The 23,259-nt window shown below is 41.4% G+C and overlaps 1 protein-coding gene across 2 annotated transcripts in view; it reads right to left on the bottom strand.

The window, feature by feature from the left end:
- CHN2 (chimerin 2) overlaps nt 1–23,259 on the bottom strand; it is a 242,672-nt gene that overhangs the window by 28,760 nt on the left and 190,653 nt on the right. For both annotated transcript variants that reach the window (XM_038740862.1, XM_038740863.1), the window contains one exon: nt 3,274–3,351. In XM_038740862.1, the coding sequence (XP_038596790.1) occupies nt 3,274–3,351 (78 nt within the window). The remainder of the gene's footprint in view (nt 1–3,273; nt 3,352–23,259) is intronic.

Genomic DNA, 23,259 nt, shown 5'->3' with positions numbered 1-23,259 from the left:
ACAGTGGACACAATTTCTGGACTGTGAGCCCGTTGTTGGGTAGGGACCATCTCTATATGTTGCCGACTTGTACTTCCCAAGCACATAGTACAGGGCTCTGCACACAGTAAGCGCTCAATAAATACGATTGAATGAATGAATGAATGAATGACACAGCAGCGTGGCTCAGTGGAAAGAGTGCAGGCTTTGGAGTCAGAGGTCATGGGTTCAAATCCCAGCTCCGCCAATTGTCAGCTGTGTGGCTTTGGGCAAGTCACTTCACTTCTCTGTGCCTCAGTTCCCTCATCTGTAAAATGGGGAAGAAGACTGTGAGCCTCACGTGAGAGAACCTGATCACCTTGTAACCTCCCCAATGCTTAGAACAGTGCTTTGCACATAGTTAGTGCTTAATAAATACCATTATCTTTTATACTGTGAGACCGCTGTTGGGTAGGGACCATCTCTATATGTTGCCTACTTGTACTTCCCAAGTGCTTAGTACAGTGCTCTGCACACAGTAAGCGCTCAATAAATACGACTGAATGAATGAATGGTCCAGAAATAGAGGAAATCTCAGTGAAAAGCCTGATAGAATTTAAACAAAACCCAAGAAACCCTGTTTAAGGTGTGAAATAGAAACTCAGAACAAATCAAAGGAATCCTTTTTAATGTATGTTCTATTCATTTAGCTACAGCAGAGGATTATTACTGAACATGCTTCTGCTTTATTTATAGCGTAATGTTACTTTTGGAATGTTTATCCAAGATGTGCAATGATCCCAAGTTAAACCTATTTCAGTAAGGAGTTATCTGAGTATGGAGAAGACAATTGCTTTCACTTGAGATTTGGGGAACTTGGAAAAGACAATAAGTTTCAGGTTATAACCCATATCAAACATTTATATCAACAATAGCATTAGCAATCTCCAAATAATATATATGTTCTTAATGGGTGTCAATTTTTAATTTAATTACATTTAATTAAAAAACATAAGGAAATAATCCTCTCTTCCCCTTCATTATAATGTATATTAATCTATCATTTATAATAGACTGCCTTATTTTCCTTTCTAATTATCTCACAAACTGTATTATATGCATGTAAATAATGTATAGGGATTGAATTCTACAGAGTTCACTGAACCTAGGTTAGCATCATTTTTCAAAGAGATATTGTATTCCAGGAAATTAGCAAATGACAATGGAGAACTGTTATATAGATGTAATACATATAATTTATATTATAATGTATTGTGACGGTATATATGTAGGAATATAAATGTATTCTTATCAAAACAATGTTCCACCATCTCACTCATATTCAAAAACTGTATTTTAAAAGCCACTTTTTTCCTGAAGTAGTTGACAGATTTATTTCTAAACTGTACACCCTCTGAAATATAATTCTGAAAACAAAAAATCAGTTGTGGATTCAGCAATCATTCTCTATAAGTATACTTGGCAGGCATATTCCAACATCAACTCAAAGCCAAGGGAACAAGGATTTTGAAGAGGAAAGAAAACCCTTAATGAGTCAAAGCCCACCTAGTTCCGAGAAAACATTGAAACAGTCTTTTCTGCCAAAAGAAAAGGAAAACACTTTCCAAGCTCAATTTATTGAGCCTAAAAATGGAAAGTCAAAAGGAGTTCACATAAGACACAGAGGATCTTTTTTCCTAATGTTAGCCCTTACTTAACAGTACTATTTTACAATGATAAAATCCAAGATCCCCACAATAGTAAACCCAGTATCATCTATTTCTCTAATGTCATGTTTATCAATCAGCTCAAACCACAGAATACATGCCAGGCAGCCTGAAATGAGAAGACTGATAAATCCACCAAAAACAGGAATATACAGTAGATTTGATTAGCATTAAAAGTTGCTCCTGGATTACAGAAACACTGAATATGATATTTTCTTTTGCAGTTTCTGGAAAGGCATTTTATCACTTTAACAGACTCAAATGACCTGCCCCCAGTGAGCATTAGGAGATTAAAAAGCAGAACAATATAATTTCCCCTTCCCTCCCATTTCCACCTCCCTCTATGCCCCTCCCCACAGTATACAATAGTTCTGATTTCAACCAAGGCTCTTCGGAAATTTTGAATGAGAAAACCGGCTCTATAATCTTCTGACTTTCTACTGAGGGGTCTACTGAATCTACTTTCTGAGGGCAAATCAGTTCCAGGGGACAGTTTGGATTCCCAGATCCTGGTCTAGGAATTAAGAAAAAAACAATCTGCTCTGTCCTGTATCTATAAGTGTTTTTGTATATATCTACAAGCCAATAGGACATTCTGTTTCAGGCTCCCTATGATTCCTTAACCCTTTATTTCATCTGTCAAGCAAGCAGAGGTTGCTCCAAACAGTTAAGAGAAAATGCCACTACACTATTTTCTTGAAATTGTTTTGCAGTTTTCTACTCCTAAATATATTAGAACTAAAATGTGAAACCTTCACAAAACTATTCAAGCAGTGTGGCCTAGTGGATGGAGCTTGGGCCTGGAAGTCAGAGGCCCTGCTGAAGTAACTGATAACATCCCATAAGCGAAGCCGGAAGAGGGAATCGTGAGAACTCAGGGGAAGGAGGGAAAACAGAAGCAGTTGTGGCCTAGAGGAAAGAGCCTGGGCCTGGGAGTCAGAGGACCTGGGTTCTAATCCCAGCTCCATCACTTGTCTGCTGTGTGACCATGGGCAAGTCACTTCACTTCTCTGTGCCTCAGTTACCTCATTTGTAAAATGTGAGCCCTATGTGGGACATGGACTGTGTCCAACCTAATTAACTTGTATCTACCCTAGCGCTTATGTTCCTGGCACATAGTAAGAGCTTAACAAAGACAATTAAAAAACACAAAAGTAGACTGTAAGCTCATTGTGGGCAGGGAATGTGTCTATTTATTGTTATATTGTACTCTCCCAAGCACTTAGTACAGTGCTTTGCACATAGTAAGCATTCAATAAATACAACTGAATGAATTTGCAGCAGCAGCAATTCTTGGACTGTTATTCTACCAAGGAAAATAGGAATCCTGTTTAGGCATGCAAATTGTTGACTGTCCCTTTTCTCTAGGGAATGTTAATGAGTCAACAGAGTGCCTGTAAGACTAAACAATCTCTTGAAGTTTTTTTTAAGGCCTCAATTCATCTTTATATGAAGGGAACTGCTTTCTGAAATTCTCTCTGATTCAGTACAGAGCAGTGCACCAAAGGATAGTTTCATGTGGCAGAGGTTAAAAAAAAAATCCCAACATTTTAAAGCAAATGAGAGAAGACATCCAAAACATGCTTACCTTAAAGTTATGTGTTTTTTCATAATTGAAGTGGTTGTCGTTTTGCGTTAGAGCTGCTCTTCTGACCAGGGAGGTGATCTGCGAATAGGCAAAGAGTTTTAGAGGTTGCCAGAATATTGCTCCTTTTACTCCCACCTTAACTCCCAGTGCAACCGCCAGCAACTCCTGCCGTTTCCTGGTCGGCTTAGGTTTGCGAACAACGGCACACTTTTTCTCATTTTCCAGCCACAGCTCCTGCGAGAACATTGTGTCAGAATCCCAGATCTTTCCAATATTGTCCTCCGAGCAGTGGGAGCTCACTGCTGTCAAGTTTGTCCAACTGCTTCTTACGTTAGACAGCAGATTCACAGCAGCTGCCGCCCACTCGGCCGAGACCTCTAGCATGTGACTTGAAGGGGCTGTCTTGGTGTGATGGAAGGAGCTTCTGCCTCTGAATAAAGGCCTGTTTTCTGCTATTTAAGGCAGGCGTGTGCCTAAAACAATAGTCTACATTCAGAAACAAGCCTGTCTCTCCTCGCTGAAGGAATACAGAGGGCTTGGGGTAGGGGTGGGCAGCTAATCCCTCTTGCCACAACTCATTTCAAAGAAAAGATCCCTTTTACTTGGAAAGACACAAGTCACAGGGCTGACTGACTGTCAAAGCCTGATGCTATGTCCAATTACATCTGGGTTTAGAGACTGAGCCATTCCCATCTGAGCACCCGATTAAACTCTCGAAATCCCGATGGGTGTTTAAGCTTGTAGGGATCAAGCCTCTTCTTTAATATATCTGTCCTCCAGCTTTTGAAAGCTTAACTATCATTCCCTTATATGCATTAACCTAGAGCATTCTGGGGAGGAGAAGGGGAACCTGGATGGTAAGTAGTCCTATTCCTCTGAATTGTACAGTGAAAATCGAAAAACCATTTTTCCCACTTACAAACATCACCACCTAAAACCCTAGGACAAAATTCAGTCACCAAAATTCTTTTTTTTTCCACAGCATTTTACTGCTCTTTCTGATACTAATTGAGGGATAGTATGGCCTAGGGGAAAAGGCATGGGCCTGGAAGTCAAGAGACCTCGTTCTAATCCTGACTCTGCCAGGCGCCTGCTGTGTGACCTTGGGCAAGTTACAGAGCTTCCCTGTGCCTCAGTTTCCTCACCTGTAAAGTGCCTGTTCTCCCTCCTACTTAGACTGCGAGCCCCATGGGGTACAGGGACTGTGTCCGACCTGATTAACTTGTACCTATCCTAGTGCTTAGAACAGTGCTTGAAACTTAATAATACCACAATTATAATTATGGTTATTACTGCATATCTAAACTCTTGGACATTTGAAAGATGGAGGAAGAAGGGGAAGAGAAAAAGTCAAACCATCTTTTATTAATAACAATAGTAATGGTATTTAGTAAGCATTTACTATGTCAAGTGCTTAAATTCTATAATAATAATGATGATACCAATGATAAATCTGTTTAAACAGGGTCCAATTTAATGTCCAAGTCATTTGAAATAACTCCATTCTCTCGAAGATCACCTATTTTAAGGTCTTCTTGGTGACTAATTTCCCTTGGGCAAAGCCCCGAACTGATCATATGCCTCAATGCATCTATCTACTCACAGTTAAAATCCACTGCAATTCTGATTTGAAAGCTTGGTGAGGACAGATGGCTGTCCATTTGTAAGATAAAGCAGGCTGTGTAATTTCATATTAATTCGGCTACCCTACTTAGGCTTAGCACATTTTGTAATCTAGGTCATTCACTTTTAAAATATAAATGGTGATTCTTTCTGTGGTTTTTATTCATATTTATTTCTAGAATATTCCCTGCTCCCACTAACACTCAGAACTTGTACTTCTGTTGTGGACTTTAAGAGACTGTATCAACCAACTAGGCAGGTGCCAAACCACATTTTCTTTTTCAGCTAAGAGGGCTTTGGGGTACTGAGAGAGGCTTATCTGTAGCAAGTTTGAAAGGTGTATCCCCGTTTTCCAATGTCTAGACCATAAGCTCATTGTGGGCAGGGTATGTGACTGTTATGCTCTCCCAAGAGCTTAGTACTGTGCTCTGCACACAGTAAGTATTCAATAAACATGCTTGCTCTCATGTTCTTAAGTTCTGCATCATTTACAAATCATTCCAGTTTTTCTACGTATTTGCCTGCAACTTAGATTGTGAGCCGCTGTTTATTTGTGGGTACTCCAGTGCTTAGCTAGGGAGAGGGTTTTCTAGGTCTCTTTCTAACAAATTATTAAGCTCCCTGGGGACAGGGATCATGTCTACTAATTATACTCTCCCAATCACTTAGTACAGCACTCTGCATACAGTAGATGCTCAATAAATTATAGTGACTGTTTTTTTTTCTGACACTTCAAATATTAGATAGACAAACCTGAGGCTCTCTCTAAGACTGGTTCAACAAAGCTGCCTCACCAAACCATGCAATGCTTTCTCCATGCCCGCATCTCTGACAAGTGGATCCAAACCCATTCAAGGGGCAACCTACAGTAACCACACCATTTTCCCTCTTCAATTAACAGGAATCTTTTCAAAAAGGTCCAGATTTGAGCAAACAAATACATTACATCTAAAAAGAATCAAATTCACTTGAAAGCCTACGATGCTTTTTCAACTGAAGTCCGTGTGCAGGTTAAATATCTCCATTAACAGTAGGGATGAGAGGCCATCACAAAGTCTCCAGTTTCAGTGTTTTACAGTCTGCATTCAGGAGGTGATGTGGATAGGGATAAAAGAATGAGAGGCCAGGCCTCATCACCTCGTTGGCTTTGGCTGCTCTTGCAGTTGGGTCCTGGCTGCTAGACACACTTTCCAAGAGAGTCCTCAGAAGGGCAGGTCCAAATTAAGGGTGAGTGCATGGGAAGTGCTCAATAAATACCAGTGATTGACTGACTGATTGCAGAGGGGGATCTTTGACAACCTTCACTAAGAATAAAATAAACCAACGACAGATTCCTGGTGACAAAAGTGTCACCTTTCCTACTCTCTCAGGACTTTGGTCCAAGGCAATCCCAATAATTTTGGTATCGAATGCATGGCTTCTACTGCATTGTACTCTACCAAGCACCTATTCCAGTGCTCTGCCCACGGTAAATAATAAATACCACTGATTGATTCCATTTTTGAAAGAAAACTCAAAGGGACATTCCTGGAGCAAAAAGACCAGAACCCAGAAATGCATCATACACATTCTCAGCGTATGGAATTCCCTTTAATATGTTACAATAATTTACTAAGAAGAAAGAGACTGGCTGCTCTCCTTGTTCTGTAATCTTTCAGAGCTGTCACAGAGGGGTGCCTGGAGAAAATCTCCATTAAAAGCCAAAGCCAGCTGAGCTCATTTATCACTGGGACACAAGGTCGGGGGTGGGGTGGGGGAGAATGTGGATTGTGCAATTATTATCACTATAAACAAGACAAAATTAAGGCCTTCTCATGCAGGGACATCCCACATAAGGAAAAACCCCAGTCGGCAGTCCACATTCCAATCTGAAGGTCAATGCTCCAGCCACACTGGAACGCATGAACACAACCTCACTGTCACCAACATCATCTTTAAACTATAGACTGCATCCCTGCAGTTGATCCGAACCATGGGTATCGGGAGAAAAGTTTGGGATGAGGTAGGACTCTGAATGCCGGGTTGTGGGTTTGCATCAGGGGTGGTCAGGTTGGCCGGATTTAAACTGAATGGATGAAAGAGGAGCTCAGAATCCAGTAAAGTGAAATTCCTGATCTAAGTGCTATGCCCAGGTTGAGGGCTCTGCTATTCTAGTGCATTCATGGTTGCTGAAGAGCAGGCTAAGTTTATTATCAACCTTTGTTGGAAGGTTGCTTTGGATGGGGCATCAGGATTCAGTCACTTTTCCTTTTCTTCTCTTGTCCCACCTAAGGAAAGGACAAAAGACCACAAAACCAATGACCCCGTAAATCAGTCAGTTGTATTCACTGAGCACTTACTGTTTATAGAGCACTGTGCTAAGCTTGTGGGAAAGTATGATATAGTTGGTAGAGGCGATCCCTGCACACAAGGACACAGCATGGCCTAGTGGATAAAGTAGACCTGGGAGCTAGAAAAGACCTGAGTTCTAATCCTGGTTTTGCCATGTGCCTGCTGGATGACCTTGGGGAAGTCGCTTCACTTTTTTTTTTTATATTTTTTCTATGGTATTTGTTAAGCACTTACTATATGGCAGGCACTGTTGTAAGCGCTGGGGTAGATACAAGCTAATCAATTTGGACCCAATCTATGTCCCACATGGTGCTCACAGTCTCAATCCCCATTTTACAGTAGAGGTACCTGAGGCACAGAGAAGTTGAGTGACTTGCCCGAGGTCACACAGCAGACAAGTGATGGAACTGGGATTAGAACCCAGATCCTTCTGACTCCCAGGCCTTTGCTCTATCCATTAGGCACACTGTTTACCTTCTTTATACCTTAGTTTCCTCAACTGCAAAATGAGGATTCAATACCTGTTCTCCCTCTTACTGAGACTGTGATCCCTGTGTGCGACATGGACTGGGTCCAACCTAATTATATCTACCCCAGCCCTTAAAGTAATGTTTGACACATAATAAGCACTAAACCAATACCATAAAAAAGGACCTTACAGTTTACAGGGGCAGATAGACATTAAAATAAATTACCAATTACACCAACCGCCACAAATGACCCCATGAGCCCATTTGCAGCCACTAAATTGTTGGCTGGACTCTGCTGGATTAAGTGAAATAACTGATTCCGCACCTTCCCTTTTACTGTCTTGACTCACACTTGGTGAGATCTGGATAATATTATCAGTGCTCTTTCCCCTTTTGACGTTCTAAAACATTTTGGATGTGCTCTCTCTCTTCCCCTGGCCTGGTCTGGCTCTTATCCCTGCTGTTTCACTGAGAAACTTTTAATTCTGACCAGCCTTCCTCACTTTATCTGTAACTAGTGCTTTCACATCCTCCAGCAGCTCCCTGGCTAATGACACATTGAGCTTCAACTTTGAATAACAAGGATCACGAGGCTGGTAATGGCATCTCCAGGCTGATTAACATATAGGGCGGTTTTCAAAGAGCTGTCAATTTTAAAGTCGATTGCCTCCTCCGAAACCACCCACACATACATGATTAACCAGCTAAACTAAGCCTAGTGGAAAAAGCATGAGCCGGGAGTCAGAGGACTTAAGTCCTAATCCCAGCTCTGCTGTGTGACCTTGGACAAGTCATTTAACTTCTCTGTGCCTCAGTTTTTTCATCTGTAAAATGGAGATTTAATATCTGTCCTCCCTCCTACTTGGACTGTGAACCCCATCATAGGGCAGGGATTGTGTCCAACCTGATCAACTTGTATCTTCCCCAGCACTTAGAACAGTGCTTGTTAAGTAGTAAAAAGCTTAACAAATATCATTATTACACCCACCCACTCCCCCTCTTTAATGAAAGATACTGTAAGATCACTGTGGGCAGGGAACGTGTCTACCAACTCTGTTATACTGTACTCTCCCAAACGCTTGATTCTAAGCTCCAGTGTGGCTTAGTGGAAAGAGCACGGGCTTGGGAGTCAGAGGTTGTGGGTTCTAATCTTGGCTCCACCACTTATCAGCTATATGACTTTGGGCAAGTCACTTAACTTCTCTGTACCTCAGTGACCTCATCTGTAAAATGGGGATTAAGTCTGTGAGCCCCGCGTGGGACAACTTGATTACCTTGTATCTACCCCAGTCAGTGCTTAGAACAGTGCTTGGCACATAGTAAGTGCTTAACAAATACCATTATTATTATTATTAAGTGCTCAATATTAATTATTAAGTGCTCAATAATAATAATAATAATGGTATTTGTTAAGCATTTATTATGCCAAGCACTGTTCTAAACACTGGAGTGGATAAAAAGTAATTAGGTTGTCCCACGTGGGGCTCAAGGTCTTAATCCCCATTTTACAGATGAGGTCATTGAGGCTCAGAGAGGTTAAGTGACTTGCCCAAAGTCACACAGCTGACAAGTGATGGAGCAAGAACTAGAACCCATGACCTCTGACTCCCAAGCCCATGCTCTTTCCACTATCTACTTACTTTTCAGCTTTGACTGACTGAAAAACAAGTTTCAAAAAGCAAAATTGGCATTGGCAGATGGCTGCTGAGTGTTTAATCGTAGAAAGGCTAATTGTCAATGATGCCCATCCCAGACAGGGTAAGAAGGGGCTTATTCAGCTGGTTCAAGAGATCAGAGCTCTATGGATCAGTGCAGTTTCTGCCACTGCAGAAGGTGAAGCTTGGACCACTGGTGTCCTATCCACTGTATTAGACGATTATTACCATTAGGTTCAAAACACTAGCCTTCTTCTGAAAGTCTAAGAGTGCTTCCAAATTCTGTTGCTTACTGTTATTTTGAATGAAAAATAACAGGAAAACCCTTCAAATAATATGATTCCCTGAGGATCAACGCACTTTGTAAGAATTTGCCATGGAAGGTGTTTTGCAACTTGGGAAAGATTTCAATGAGCGGTTGCATCTCAACCAAGGCAGACATTGTCGCATAGTCAAAAAAGCACAGGGCTGGCTTGCTGTGTGACCCTGAGCACATCACTTAGCTTCTCTATGCTTCAGTTTCCTCATCTGTAAAATGGAGATGTTATGAGGGTAAACGAAGAATTCGTATGAAAGGGCTATGGAACAATTACAAAGTGCTATGCAAGTAAATACAAGGTATTGTTATTAACTCCACTGAGTAGCAAGTGTGGAAAGGTTTGTTTAATCCATCTGTTTTCAACTCATATAGGCTGAATCTGTCTATAACAGTCAGTATGTGATTATACCTATTTACTATCCTGACTCACTGTCACTTTAGTCTGAAAGGGGCAGCTGGGAGTTTTTGCTTCTGGTTATAACAATTAAATCTGGTTATATCACAGATGGCAAATAATGAAATCTGAAATGCTAAATTACAAACCCCAAATCACTGCATAAGAAACAATTTCTTTTTATTCATTTTTATCATCACCATGAGCACCTCTTGAATCCAAAGTACTTGGGTAGGTGCCTTGTGGCCTGGCAATGTTCCCCTTGTTTCTGTTGTATTTTTTCCAAGTGCTTAGTAAAGTGGGTGCTCGATAAATACCATTACTACTACTATTACTACTACAAGAGTGGCATCATTACTACTACTATTACTATTAGAAAAGAAGAGTGACATACAGCTATTGTCCTCCAGGAGCTTAAATCTAATGGGATGCAGACAGACAACAAATGATTTACAAATTTTGGGAGCAGAAGGAAGAATACAGATAAAGCAGGAAGTGGTACAAATTTGAGAGGATTCATTCATTCATTCATTCGTATTTATTGAGTGCTTACTGTGTGGATGAAAGCTAAAATTCTTGACTTCAGTTTTCTGTACTGTGAACACTTTTATACGTGCAGATTATTAATCTTCCTTTGCCCTTCTAAAATAATATTGTGTAAATGTTTGCTGTACTCTTCGCTTGTGGTTTCAGCGATTGAAAGAGGAGGAGAGAGTAGCAGGTATAAACCTAAAAGGTAAATTCATTCCCATGGCCACTCAGGCAACAGGACAGACAAAAGTGTAACCCTGCCATATCCCAGTTTTATTTTTTCCATCTAGGATCGGGTTTCAGCGGACTCAGATCATCCTTAAAGTGCTCAGCACCCTGCAGCCCTACTGCATTCTGGTAGAAAGTACAGAGGCTTCTGTTACTGGCCCAGCATGCCCAGCTGCTGTAGCCATTGTTCTTGCAGGGACAGATGGCTACTTTCAATACAAGAAAGGAGAAAAAGGAACTGAGGGAATGATCTCATAGCCTCTCCTGGAACTTATTTCACGACGTTGGCAGAATCACCATTCATAGAAAATGAAGAAGGGTTTTGCACATCCTAGCTCATCTGGACTGAAGCTTCATGTTCCCAGAGATGAATGGCCTGTTGCTGTGGGGCTATTTGTTTAAACTTAATTGCCAGTGTTTTAATATGATTTTTACAGCTGCTTTAACTTAAATGGATGTCAAGACTCTTAGCCAATTAAAATTTTTTCTTAGATGGTTTCAACATTATTGTTTATCCAAACAGAAGGTATCCACTTTACAGTCCCCGTTTGCTTTTGGTTTTGAAAGCTGAGTTAGCATTGAATATTCACAGCTCTTGTTTTTGGGTCCATTACCTTTCTGTAGAAATAGAACTTTCAAATATAGTCACTTGTTCCTCCAAAATATAGTCTTAAAACGTAAGTCCAGAAACAATTTCTTTAAAAAACTTGCCCCTCAACTTTGCATTGGAATTTTTTGTTTATTTTTTAGGATAGAGTGTTGTCATGCATTCCGAATGGCCCACTTTCATCCCAAGGACTTTGGAAATATCCCTTTTAAATTAAGAAAATAATAATAACAACAACAGTACAAATAGTTACAGCATTTGTTAAGTGCTTACTATGTGGCAAGTACTGCAGTAAACACAGGGGTAGATACAATCAGATCTTCCTGACTCTAGACAGCAAGCCTGTTGTGAGCAGGGACTATGACTGTTTATTGATCTACTGTGCTTAGTACAATGCTCTGCACACAGTAAGTGCTCAATAAATACGATTTAATGAATGAATGAAATACAGTCCCTGTCCCACATGGGGCTCACAGTCTAAGGGAGAGAATAAGTTTTTAATTACCATTTTACAAATGAGGACACTGAGGCACAGAGACGTTAAGTGACTTGCCCAAGGTAACAGAGCAGGCAAAAGTGGGAGCCACGAGAAGAACCCAAATTAAAGTAACTAGTCAACAAATTTTATTGGAGAAGATGACCCAAGCAGATACTACTCCTTTCCTTCCTCCATTCTCACTAGTTTCCTCCTAGGGTGTCCATCCATACAGTTTTATACGAGGCAGTCTGGTTCTCTGCCTGGAACTGATACAGCACTGAACACTTTATGTCTGGTTACACCAATTACAGTGTTTAGCATTTACTATATGCCAAGCACTGAACTAAGCACTGGGGTAGATACACGATAATCAAGTTCCACATGAGGTCTACAGGTTAAGTAGGAAGGAGAGCAGGTACTGAATCCCCATTTTGCAGATGAAGGAACTGAGACACAGAAAAGTTAAATCACTTGCCCAAGGTTACACAGCAGAAAAGTGACAGAGCCCCAGGCTCCTTCTTCTAGGCCACACTGCCCCCGCTCCTCTGCTGTGGCTTGGAAGCAGTGCCCCCTGTTTACAAGGACCAGGGAAGATGATGCAATCACTCTTCCCCCTCCAATCTATACCGACCATGGCTGCACAGATCATTTTCCTGAAGCATCACTCAGCCCAATCCCTTCTCTTCTTAAAACCCTCCACTGGCTTCCTGGGTCTGTCTGCATCAAACAAAAGCTCCTCACAATCATCTTCATGGCCCTCCACTATCTGGCACCTTATTACCTATCTGTTCTCTTCTTTCACTACTCCCAAAACCTCTGTCAATCAATCAATCATATTTATTGAGCACTTACTGTGTGCAGAGCACTGTATTAAGCGCTCGGGAAGTACAAGTTGGCAACATATAGAGACAGTCCCTACTCAACAGTGGGCTCACAGTCTAGAAGGGGGAGACAGAGAACAAAACCAAACATACTAACAAAATAAAATAAATAGAATAGATATGTACAAGTAAAATAAATAAATAGAGTAATAAATATGTACAAACATATATACATGTATACAGGTGCTGTGGGGAAGGGAAGGAGGTAAGATGGGGGGATGGAGAAGGGGGTGAGGGGGAGAGGAAGGAGGGGGCTCAGTCTGGGAAGGCCTCCTGAGGAGGTGAGCTCTCAGTAGGGCCTTGAAGGGAGGAAGAGAGCTAGCTTGGCGGATGTTGGGAGGGAGGGCATTCCAGGCCAGGGTGGTGATGTGGGCCGGGGGTCGACGGCGGGACAGGCGAGAACGAGGCACGGTGAGGAGATTAGCGGCAGAGGAGCAGAGGTTGCGGGCTGGGCTGTAGAAAAAGAGAAGGGAGGTGAGGTAGGAGGGGGCGAGGTGATGGAGAGCCTTGAAGCCGAGGGTGAGGAGTTTCTGCCTGATGCGCAGATTGATTCTTCCCAAACCGTCTACCTCTACCTCCTCTCCTCACTCATGCTGTTCCCCTAGCTAGAATGTCCTTCCTCCTTTCCCATAATAGACAGACCACAGCTCTCCTCCGACATTCAAGGGCCTCCTAAAATCCCATTGCTTTTGATAAGCCTTTGCTGATTAATTTTTCCAGCACCTTTAGCCATATCATCCTTACAGCCAACTTGGGCACTTTAGAATTTATTTACGCCCTTCTTAGCACTCAAGTATATTTGCATCCTCAATCATTCATCTTGAATTTTCTAGTTGAAAATACTATTATGTTTGTCTTTCTCATTAGAGTTTAAGCTTCTTGTGGGCAGCGACACCAATAAATGAAACTCTGGAGCAATTGAAGGGAGCCAGGGCAGCTCCCAGATAAATGCTCTGAGTTTGGGTAGATTCAGGTGATTTCAGCAAAGTGTTGTATATGACACCATTTTGTTTCACCGTGAGCCCAGTGTAATGCATGTGATATCATGGGTATCTCAGGGTCCAGTGGCCACCCTATTTCTTCTTTTAACCCCAATTTTTGCTAGTTTTCCTTGTTGACATACCCCCAGAAAGAGACTAAGTAAAATGGCTCTCCGACTGTTCTCAGAGAAAGACCAGGCATTTTACTTTTACTTTAGAGACCAACCATCCTCAAAGACCACTTCAGGGTACCCGTGTCTTCTTAACTATCACCCAAACAGTCAGTTTGAGAAGCTGGGGATGGGCCTGGGAGTTAGAAAGACCTGGGTTCTAATCCTGGCTCTGCCACTTCTCTGCTGTGGACCATCCCCTTCTCCTGGATACGTTATCCAACCTTGGCTTCACTGACTGTCCTCTCCTGGTTCTCCTCTTATCTCTCTGTCCGTTCATTCTCAGTCTGCTTCACGGGCTCCTCCTCCCCTTCCTATCCCCTAACTATGGGGGTCCCTCAAGGTTAAATTCTCAGTCCCCTTCTATTCTCCATCTACACCCATTCCCTTGGACAACTCATTCGCTCCCACGGCTTCTACTATGTTGATGATACCCAAATCTACATCTTCTCCCCTGATCTCTCTCCCTCTCTCCAGGCTCATATATCTCCTCCTGCCTTCAGGGCAACTCTATTTGGATGTCCTCTAACCACCTCAAACTTAACATGTCCAAAGCAGAGCTCCTTATCTTCCCTCCCAAACCCTGTCTTCTCCCGAACTTTCCCATCCCTGTAGATGGCACAACCATTCTTCTTGTCTCACAAGCCTGTAACCTTGGTGTCATCCTTGACTCCACTCTCTTGTTCAACCCATGTATCCAATCCGTCACCAAATCCTCTTGGTCTCACCTTCACAACATTGCTAAGATCCACTCTTTCCTCTCCATCCAAACTGCCACCACACTAGTTACAATCACTCATCTTGTCCCGCCTAGATTACTGCATCAGCCTGCTTTTTGACCTCCCAACCTCCTGCCTCTCCCGACTCCAGTCGATACTTCACTCTGCTGCTCAGATTATCTTTCTGAAGAAACACTCAGAGCATGTCACCCCCCTCCTTGAAAACCTCCAGTGACTGCCTATCCACCTCCGTATCAAACAAAAACTCCTTACGATTTGTTTCAAAGCTCTCCATCACCTTGCCCCCTCCTACCTCACCTCCTTTCTCTCCTTCTACAATCTAGCCCGCACACTTTGCTTCTCTGGTGCTAACTTCTCACTGTGCCTCGATCTCGCCTGTCTCACCACCATCCTCTGGCCCAAGTCCTACCTCTGGCCTGGAATGCCCTTTTGGCTCAAATCTGCCAATCATCCTCCCAACCTTCAAAGCTCTTCTGAAGACACATCTCCTCCAAGAGGCCTTCCCAGACTAAACCCCACTTTTCCTCATCTCCCAGTCCTTCCACGACACCCTGACTCCCTTTGCTCCTCCCTGCTCTCCCCACCCCACAACACTTATGTATATATTTGTAATTATATTTATTTATATTGATGCCTGTTTACTTGTACTGATGTCTGTCTGCCTGCCCACACTAGACTGTGAGCTTGTTGTGGGCAGGGATTCTCTCTCTTTATTGCTGTATTGTACTTTCCTAAGCAATTAGTATAGTGCTCTGCACACAATAAGCGCTTGATAAATATGATTGAATTGAATGAATGAATGAATGCTGTGTGGCCTTGTCTGCTTTGTGCTACTTCTCTGGGCCTCAGCTACCTCAGCTTTAAAATGAAGATTAAGACTGGGAGCCCAACGTGGGACAGGGACTATGTCCAACCTGATTAGCTTGTATCCACCCAACTCTTAGTACAGTGACTAGCATGTAGTAAGTGCTTAAAATGCTATTATTATTATTATTATTATTACCACTGCTGAGAGAACAGTTGCCAGATATCATAGATTTACTGAGCTGAATTTATCTAGGCACACTGTAATGGGTGAGAGAATGCTGATATCTTGGATTGGGGTGGGCCAGAGGTATTAAATACAGATAGCACAATTTCTACCCACTTCATCAACCTGAAGATACATTGTCTAAAAGACAAACTGAACTACTATCCATTAATTTAATTTGAATACAAATTCTCCCATACTAGTCCATCTATTTACTTTTTGGGAAATCTGATTTTTAACAGTACCTTAGATCCTCCACTGAACTTCTGTGGAGTGAAACAAAAACAAACCAGTCCTCAGAATGGTTCATAGCTAAGAATAGTTGGAGCTTTCTGAAATAGAAGGAATATTTTTAAGCCTGAAAAAGGAACACCTACGCATTTCAAGCATGTACCTACGCCTCTGAGGGCACCGGCTGCATTCTTCTGTCTATACAATAACATGCCACAATTGTGCAGGAGCCTCTGAAGCTCACGTGTCACATATGCCTGATAACGGCCCTTCCCAAGATGGAATGTCAAACATGCTCAAGTGTGTGGGAGAAGACAAATGCCTTGTAATAGTTCCAGTCTGCAGAGCAGAGAAGCGACAACCTCTCATATAAACACAGCAGCACTGATAGTTCATAGGGTGATGCTAGGAGTTTCGTTAATTTAGTGACACTGTATTGAAACCTTCAATGAAGCTTCCATTCTTTGCCAATAGGTTCAGAAGAATGTTCCTGTTGAACTGCAAAGGGGAGATGGGTCTGTGTCCTTTCTGCTGGTCCACATGTCCAGCCCCATGCACACTCATTGTAAGACTTTCCTTTGCCTGTCTCTGGAGCACAAGAGGAATCACTCACATGGCCAAAAAAATCCAAATCCTTAAAATCGATTAAGTACCAATGATGACCTACAAACAACCTCTCAGGAAGAAGGATGAAAGACCACATGAGAAAGCAGACTCCCCCAGACACTAACAAGCAAGGTCTGTGGACTTCAGTGAAAGGTAGCTATAGCCACATTTGTTTGGGGTTATGATAATTCCAATGTAAAAACCAAGAAAATAAATTCTGTTGTTTTAAACCCAGTTAGCACAAGGACAGAGGTCCATAATCCAGTGGTGTATGCTATTAGGGTTTTTCAAAACATAGATTGCCAGTTGGAAATGCTTTTAGAAATTCTCAGCTGTTCATAATATAGACCACAGCAACCTTGAGAGAAATGGAGGAATCTTAATATAGCAGGTATTAATGAAGAATTTACCCACCATGGCGCTCAATGTGCCTCTTTAAGTTTGTTTATAGGCATTCTGGAGGGGGGAAAACTAAAAACATAATACGTTCCATTTTTAAAGCACTCCTTTTTTTCTAACAGTATGTCATCTATTAAATCAGTGAGTTTTTCCCCTTCCTTAGGAAAGTTAATAGAATTTAAAACTTTGAGTAAGGAAACATACATGCTACAATTAAACACATCATAAATGTGGAAAAGTCAGGAAATTGAGCAATTAAGATGATATGATAATGCTGATTTTCCCATACTCTCCATGTTCACTATGCCACATAAATTCAGACACGTAGGTGACAGACTGTCAGAGTGAATTACACGAATATAACATGAGGAATAATTTTACTATGAGAAATTTAGTTTGTTTCTTTACCAGTCTCTATTGGAATCAGAGACTTCAAAAGAGATCAAAGTTTCCCGATTGTCGTTGTCACTTAATTATGATAGGAACAGAAATGAAAAATGAGACCCTGTTTTATTTTTTCTGAAAAGTCCCCCTCCACCTTCTAAGAATTCTGTTAAGACTCAACTATGTCTCACTGAGTAGGCAAGGAAACCAACCAAGTTAAAGAGAAGCTTACCAAACTCTATGTTCACATAAACGGCAATGTATTTCTAAACAGAGAGAGAAGTTTATATTTGGCAAGATTGAGAATACCTTTCCAATTCATAATGTTTACTTTTCAAAATACTTTTCTGTAATTACAGTGGAGATACTCCTGGCAAGATCTAGGTCTATGGAAAGTTTCAACATGTGAGTTAAGTATAATGAACTTACTCTATAAAGTACAAAATGATGTCTGTTTTTTGACCTATCAGTTAAAAAAAATCAAACATATCTAGTAATTTAAGTTGAACAATATCTGTAAGGCAAAGATAAACAGGAACACTTTAGTCCAGATGATGGACAGAGAGGTATGGATGAATATACAAGAGGCCTGAATATGATCTTAACAGGTAAGTTTACTATTGACAGCATCATGATAATATCAGGGAAAAGAAAGATGTTTGGACAGCTGCCCTTGGGCTTGCTTATTTCAGGTTTCTAGTTTATAAACAGCAGCTAATAAAAAGGGGTGGGAGGACTTATGCCACTGTGAAAATAACATTGTTCAGCCACTCTCCCGTACCTACTCTGTCCCGTTTCCAAACAAAAATAGGAGGCCAAGATGGGTGACATTTGAGTAGGCAATGGCTCTGGAGGATTGGGAGATATGCAGAAGCAGATGAGACACTTGTTGGTCTGTCTACTGCAGGTATATCCCCTCTGTCCATTTGTTTAAAGCTGGATTTTGTAATATCTTTAAAATGTCTATTCTCAGTTTGCTACCCAGGAGCTGCTTTTGCCTCACATGGTCTGCCTAACTATAACCCCATCCATACACAGGTCTTGTACAGGGTGGTGAGAGTTGAAATGGGTATTCTTGTCCTCCACTTCCTCAGTCCAGGAGATGACAGATGTGTATAGGAGGGAAGTGCTTCTCTACATACACTTCTGATTGGCTCCAAGCAGCTCCTTCCTGATTTTGAACAAATAAGGAACTGCTTGGAACCAATTGGGAGACTGGTGTGGTACATAGAAGCAAAGGATCTTCTGTGAGCCGCTCGTAACCAGGTATGGCTAACACCGGCTCACATGAGTTCAGGCCTACTAGGAGTTTCCCAGTATACCAGTAGGCCAGTACGGTCTCAGACAGGCCCTGCACACGACCCACACATTCAGGCAACAAAGGGGGATATTTATATACCTGTATTGTGAAATGGACTGCCCGGAGATTGAAGGAGCAATATATATTTATACTGTTATATAGACATAAAATATGCCCACTCATCCAAAATCTAAATTCCATAATTTTTCATCTTAACCACCCCTCTTCAAGGTCCAGAAAAGACCTATGACTATGAATTCTAAAAAACCCTTTAAACTGACTTAAACTAGGGCTGCATACTGGGATAGTCCCTAATTTCACTGCTTTGTCCCATTTAATCAATCATTTATTTATTGTCAGAGCACTATACTAAGGTCTCTCAGAAGTGATGCTTAATGACCTGTATTTGAGGGACACAAATCCCCCAGTTCCCCTGGAGCTGAGAATAGGTAAAGTTGTTTTGCAGACATTGTCCTCAAAACTGTAGCCTGGCAGGCCCCAGGATTAGGATTTAGCTGCAACCATAGCTACAAAGATGTAACAATTGCCACAAAAATACAAACTGTCAACTCTATGCTGTTTCCAGTGACAATGCATGGATCTGAAAGCTGGACACTGAAAAGACAGGATAGGAAGAACATTGATTCTTTTGAACTGTGGTGTTGAAGAAGGCTTTTGTGAATACTACGGACTGCCCAAAAAACAAACAAATGGATTTTAGAGCAAATTAAACCAAAGTGGTCTTTGGAAGGCCAAATAACTCGACTTAGATTATTACCATATTTTGGACACATAATCAGGAGGACTAATTCTTTGGAGAAGACATTAGTGCTAGGAAAAGTCCAGGGAAAACGTAGAAGAGACAGACCAGCAGCTATATTGATAGAGACCACAACAACGATAATAGAAGAATGTTAGAAAGGATGCGAATCATAGCAAAGGACAGGACGTTCTGGATCAAGTATATCCATGGAGTTGCTATGAATCGGAAATGACTCAATGGCACTTTAATAATAATAATCATAATAGCTACAAAGATTTTGTAGGTACATAGATCATGCACACCCTATGTCTCAATTCTTTTCCAGTTTAATATACACATTCTAGGAACAAAATTGTGGTGAATGGATGTCAAGTGGGTCAAGCTAGGATTCCCTCTTCAGAGGCCCTGGGCTTGACTATGCAAGGACTAGAGGAAGGGGCTCTCTGAAGATGACCTATGAAGTTCTTCTCCTCCTCTGTTAGTCTCAGAAAGCCCAAGTGTATTACCCTGCAGGGCACAGTACAAGGCACATATGTTCTTCAGGCTCACGCCTTAGCAGGAAGTTTTAGAAAGGCTGAAGCTCAGTTGTCCCACATGTGGTGCTATTGTTTGATGCATGTGTTCTCAGTCCAGTATTTTGCTTTGTGTATGTCCCCACAGAGGCTTGCTTCCTTTTATACACTGTAAAAAAAATCATGACTTCAAATGAGTTGGTTAAAGAATTAGCATGAAATGAATGTTTGAAAAAGTGTCTGAATAAGATGGTCTGATAACATTGAAACTTTAGCTTGCTTTGCTCAATAATGAGAAGAAATGGTGACTTGAAAGACGGCTGGAAATGGCATTATGAGGCTCATAGAAATGAAAGTGCTTTGGACAGAACAACATTTTTACCCAGGACATCTGTAGAACAGGGCTAGCCACATTTTTATTCCCCATAATGCATCACTTCCTAGGGCGACTCCTGAATTTGGGTGTTGTTAGTGGCCTGTAAGTCATTTCCCTGTATCCCCTGGAAATTAAAAGTGCCAGGTGAGAATTTAAGGGGTTTTTTTGTTTGTAAAAAAAAAAAGGCAGTCAATGGTATTTATTGACTGATTGTGAAGCAGACTGTGGTGGGGAAAAAAGACAAATAGGTAAGAGGGAGTTGATCTTTGAAGCCAGTGGTGAGGCAGCTGTGTTTCATGTGAGGAGAAATTGGAGGCTCTTGAGGAGGGAAGGAATGGGTTTGGAATGGTGTTTTAAAACTCACATATTTAGAAATCCCCAATTGGAAATTAAGAATGATTTTTCTTTTCTATATTTAGCAGACTTACGCCCTGTCCTTCTTGGGTCACTGCTCAAGTCCTTCAGATGTCCAAACTGGACAAATCTTCACCATCAGGAGACAGTTCAGGCTGAGCTAATGAAACTTACTTACTTTTTCTTTTGAGACCCTATGCCGTTTAGCCCATATTCTGTAATTCACTATGAAACACATTCATTTAAAAGGAAGGTCTATAAAGCCTCAGAGTCCATGGTGCTTATCCACAAATCACTGCCATGAACACTCAAGAGATCAACTAAGGGCGAAAACCAAATGGACAATATGGAAAACTGCCACAGAGAGCTCATTCTTCCAACTCTCCTTCTCTGATCTTCTCCTCCCATTAGGACTGTTGGGACCCTGAGCAAGGGAGTTGTTGGAGCTAAATTTTGTTGACCTAGAAATTGGAGATTTTCCATCTTTCTTTTTAGTAGAAATCATATTTACAAAGTGTGTACTGTGTGTAAGGTTCTATACTAAACCCAGGGGAAAATACACTAAGGAGGATTAGACATTGTCAATTGTTCCCAAAGAGCTCACACTCTGCTAGGCACCATCAACCTCCAAAGCCAACCACCAGATCCCTTGGAATCAATCAATCATACCTACTGAGCACTTACTGCATGCAGGGCACTATAATAACTGCTTGGGAGACAACAGTATAACAGAGTTGGTAGATACGTTCCCTGCCCATCAGGCGAAGTAACATGGCCTAGTGGTTAGAGCCTGGGCCTGGGAGTCAAAAAGACGTACGTTCTAAACCTAGGCTCTGCCACTTGTCTGCTGTATGACATTAAGTCACTTGACTTCTCTGTGCCTCAGTTACTTCATCTGTAAAATGTGATTAAGACTGTGAAACCCATGTGGGACAGGGACTGTGCCCAACCTGATTAGCTTGTATCTACCCCAGAACTTAGTACAGTGCCTGACACACTGTAGATGCTTAACAAATACTATTTAAAAAGGGAGTTTAAGTCTTGGAAGGTTGCTCATGAACAAACTGCACAGCTTTTCCTGTCAGGCTCACACAGGCCCAGTTGCACTATCCAGTTTTAAAGAGAGGTGGCTGGGTGAGGGAGACCATCCCTGCCACACTTCAAATGCATTTCTTAAGGAATGCATTTTCTTAAGAAGCAGCAGAGAAGGAGCATGGCTTAATGGAAAGAGCACGGGCTTTGGAGTCAGAGTTCATGGGTTCAAATCCCGGCTCCGCCAATTGTCAGCTGTGTGACTTTGGGCAAGTCACTTAACTTCTCTGGGCCTCAGTTACCTCATCTGTAAAATGGGGATTAAGACTGTGAGCCCCCGTGGGACAACCTGATCACGTTGTAACCTCCCCAGCACTTAGAACTGTGCTTTGCACATAGTAAGTGCTTAATAAATGCCATTATTATTATTATTATGGGATCTGGAACTTGATTTAAGAAAAATATCCCATCTTCCCTATAAGCTTCACAGCTATACTCTCTCAGGAGACTCAGAAAAATGGCCTGCCCTATTCCTAATGCTGGATAATCTGTTGTGGTGTTTTGTTCTGCAGGAAAACAAAACAAAATAAAAAAAAAACCAAAAGCAAAATAAAATGATAGGTGAACCAATGACAGAGTGAGATTCTTTCTGGCAGTTAAAGATTGTGAGGGGAGCTAATGCAGCAGAATGTGTGCCAAAACCTGAAATACCATTGGGAAACAAATAATTCTTCTTCTGTGGTTTTAATAGACACATTTCAAGCAAGAAACTAAGGTAAATATTTGGAGTTTTCACTCTGATTCAGTAAAAACAGGAAGTTGAGAACCAAAGGACTCTCACCAAGGTATATTTTCTAGGCCCAGGATCTGTCAGTTTATTTCAGTTGAGAGTCAGTCACTTCTCTGGAGAATTGGCAAGTCTCACAGTAGAGATGAAAGGAAAGAAATATTGAAACTTGTTGCTGCATTTGGCCTTCTCCTGGACATTTCTTGGGGAACAGAACCCTTCTGCAGGCCATGCTGGGCTCCTCGGGAGCCAGATGCTTTCACTAGTCAATAATGGAAGCCTCCCTGCTGCTGCCAGCTCTTGCCCTGGTAAGCCATTAAAGGTTTGTTCTTATTTAAAACATTTACCCTACTATCCCCCAATCCTTTCGCTCCCTACTTCTTGTCTATCCCCATTGATAAACTTTATTGAAATTATATAAAAACAAGTGACAGAATTACTGCTACAATTCTTCTCCATAGTAGCCATAATAGTACAGAGGATGCCATTTTGGGATCATTCTTTGCCAGCTTGTTTACATCATTAATATTGATTTATAAATAGTGGATTGTATTATGGGCAAACAGCAAATTAAAACAGCATCAGTGCTGAAAGAAATGCTGTGAGCTTAAGTGCAGCTGAACAATCTATTAATATTCATGGTTCATCAAGATTAATTCCAATGAACCATCCTGAAAAATTGCACAAAATTTTATGGGAGGGGGAGAAGAAATTTGATTCACTGTACAATTTTTTAGAGAAAATTTTAATGTTTACTTTCTAATATTCACTGAAATTCAAAATAAGGAGGGATGACCAAAGAATA

The sequence above is a fragment of the Tachyglossus aculeatus genome, chromosome 2 (assembly GCF_015852505.1).
Source record: "Tachyglossus aculeatus isolate mTacAcu1 chromosome 2, mTacAcu1.pri, whole genome shotgun sequence".
In the NCBI taxonomy this organism is placed as follows: Eukaryota; Metazoa; Chordata; class Mammalia; order Monotremata; family Tachyglossidae; genus Tachyglossus; species Tachyglossus aculeatus.
The sequence above is the reverse complement of the archived record's forward strand: the minus strand, read 5'-3'. Positions and strand labels throughout refer to the sequence as shown.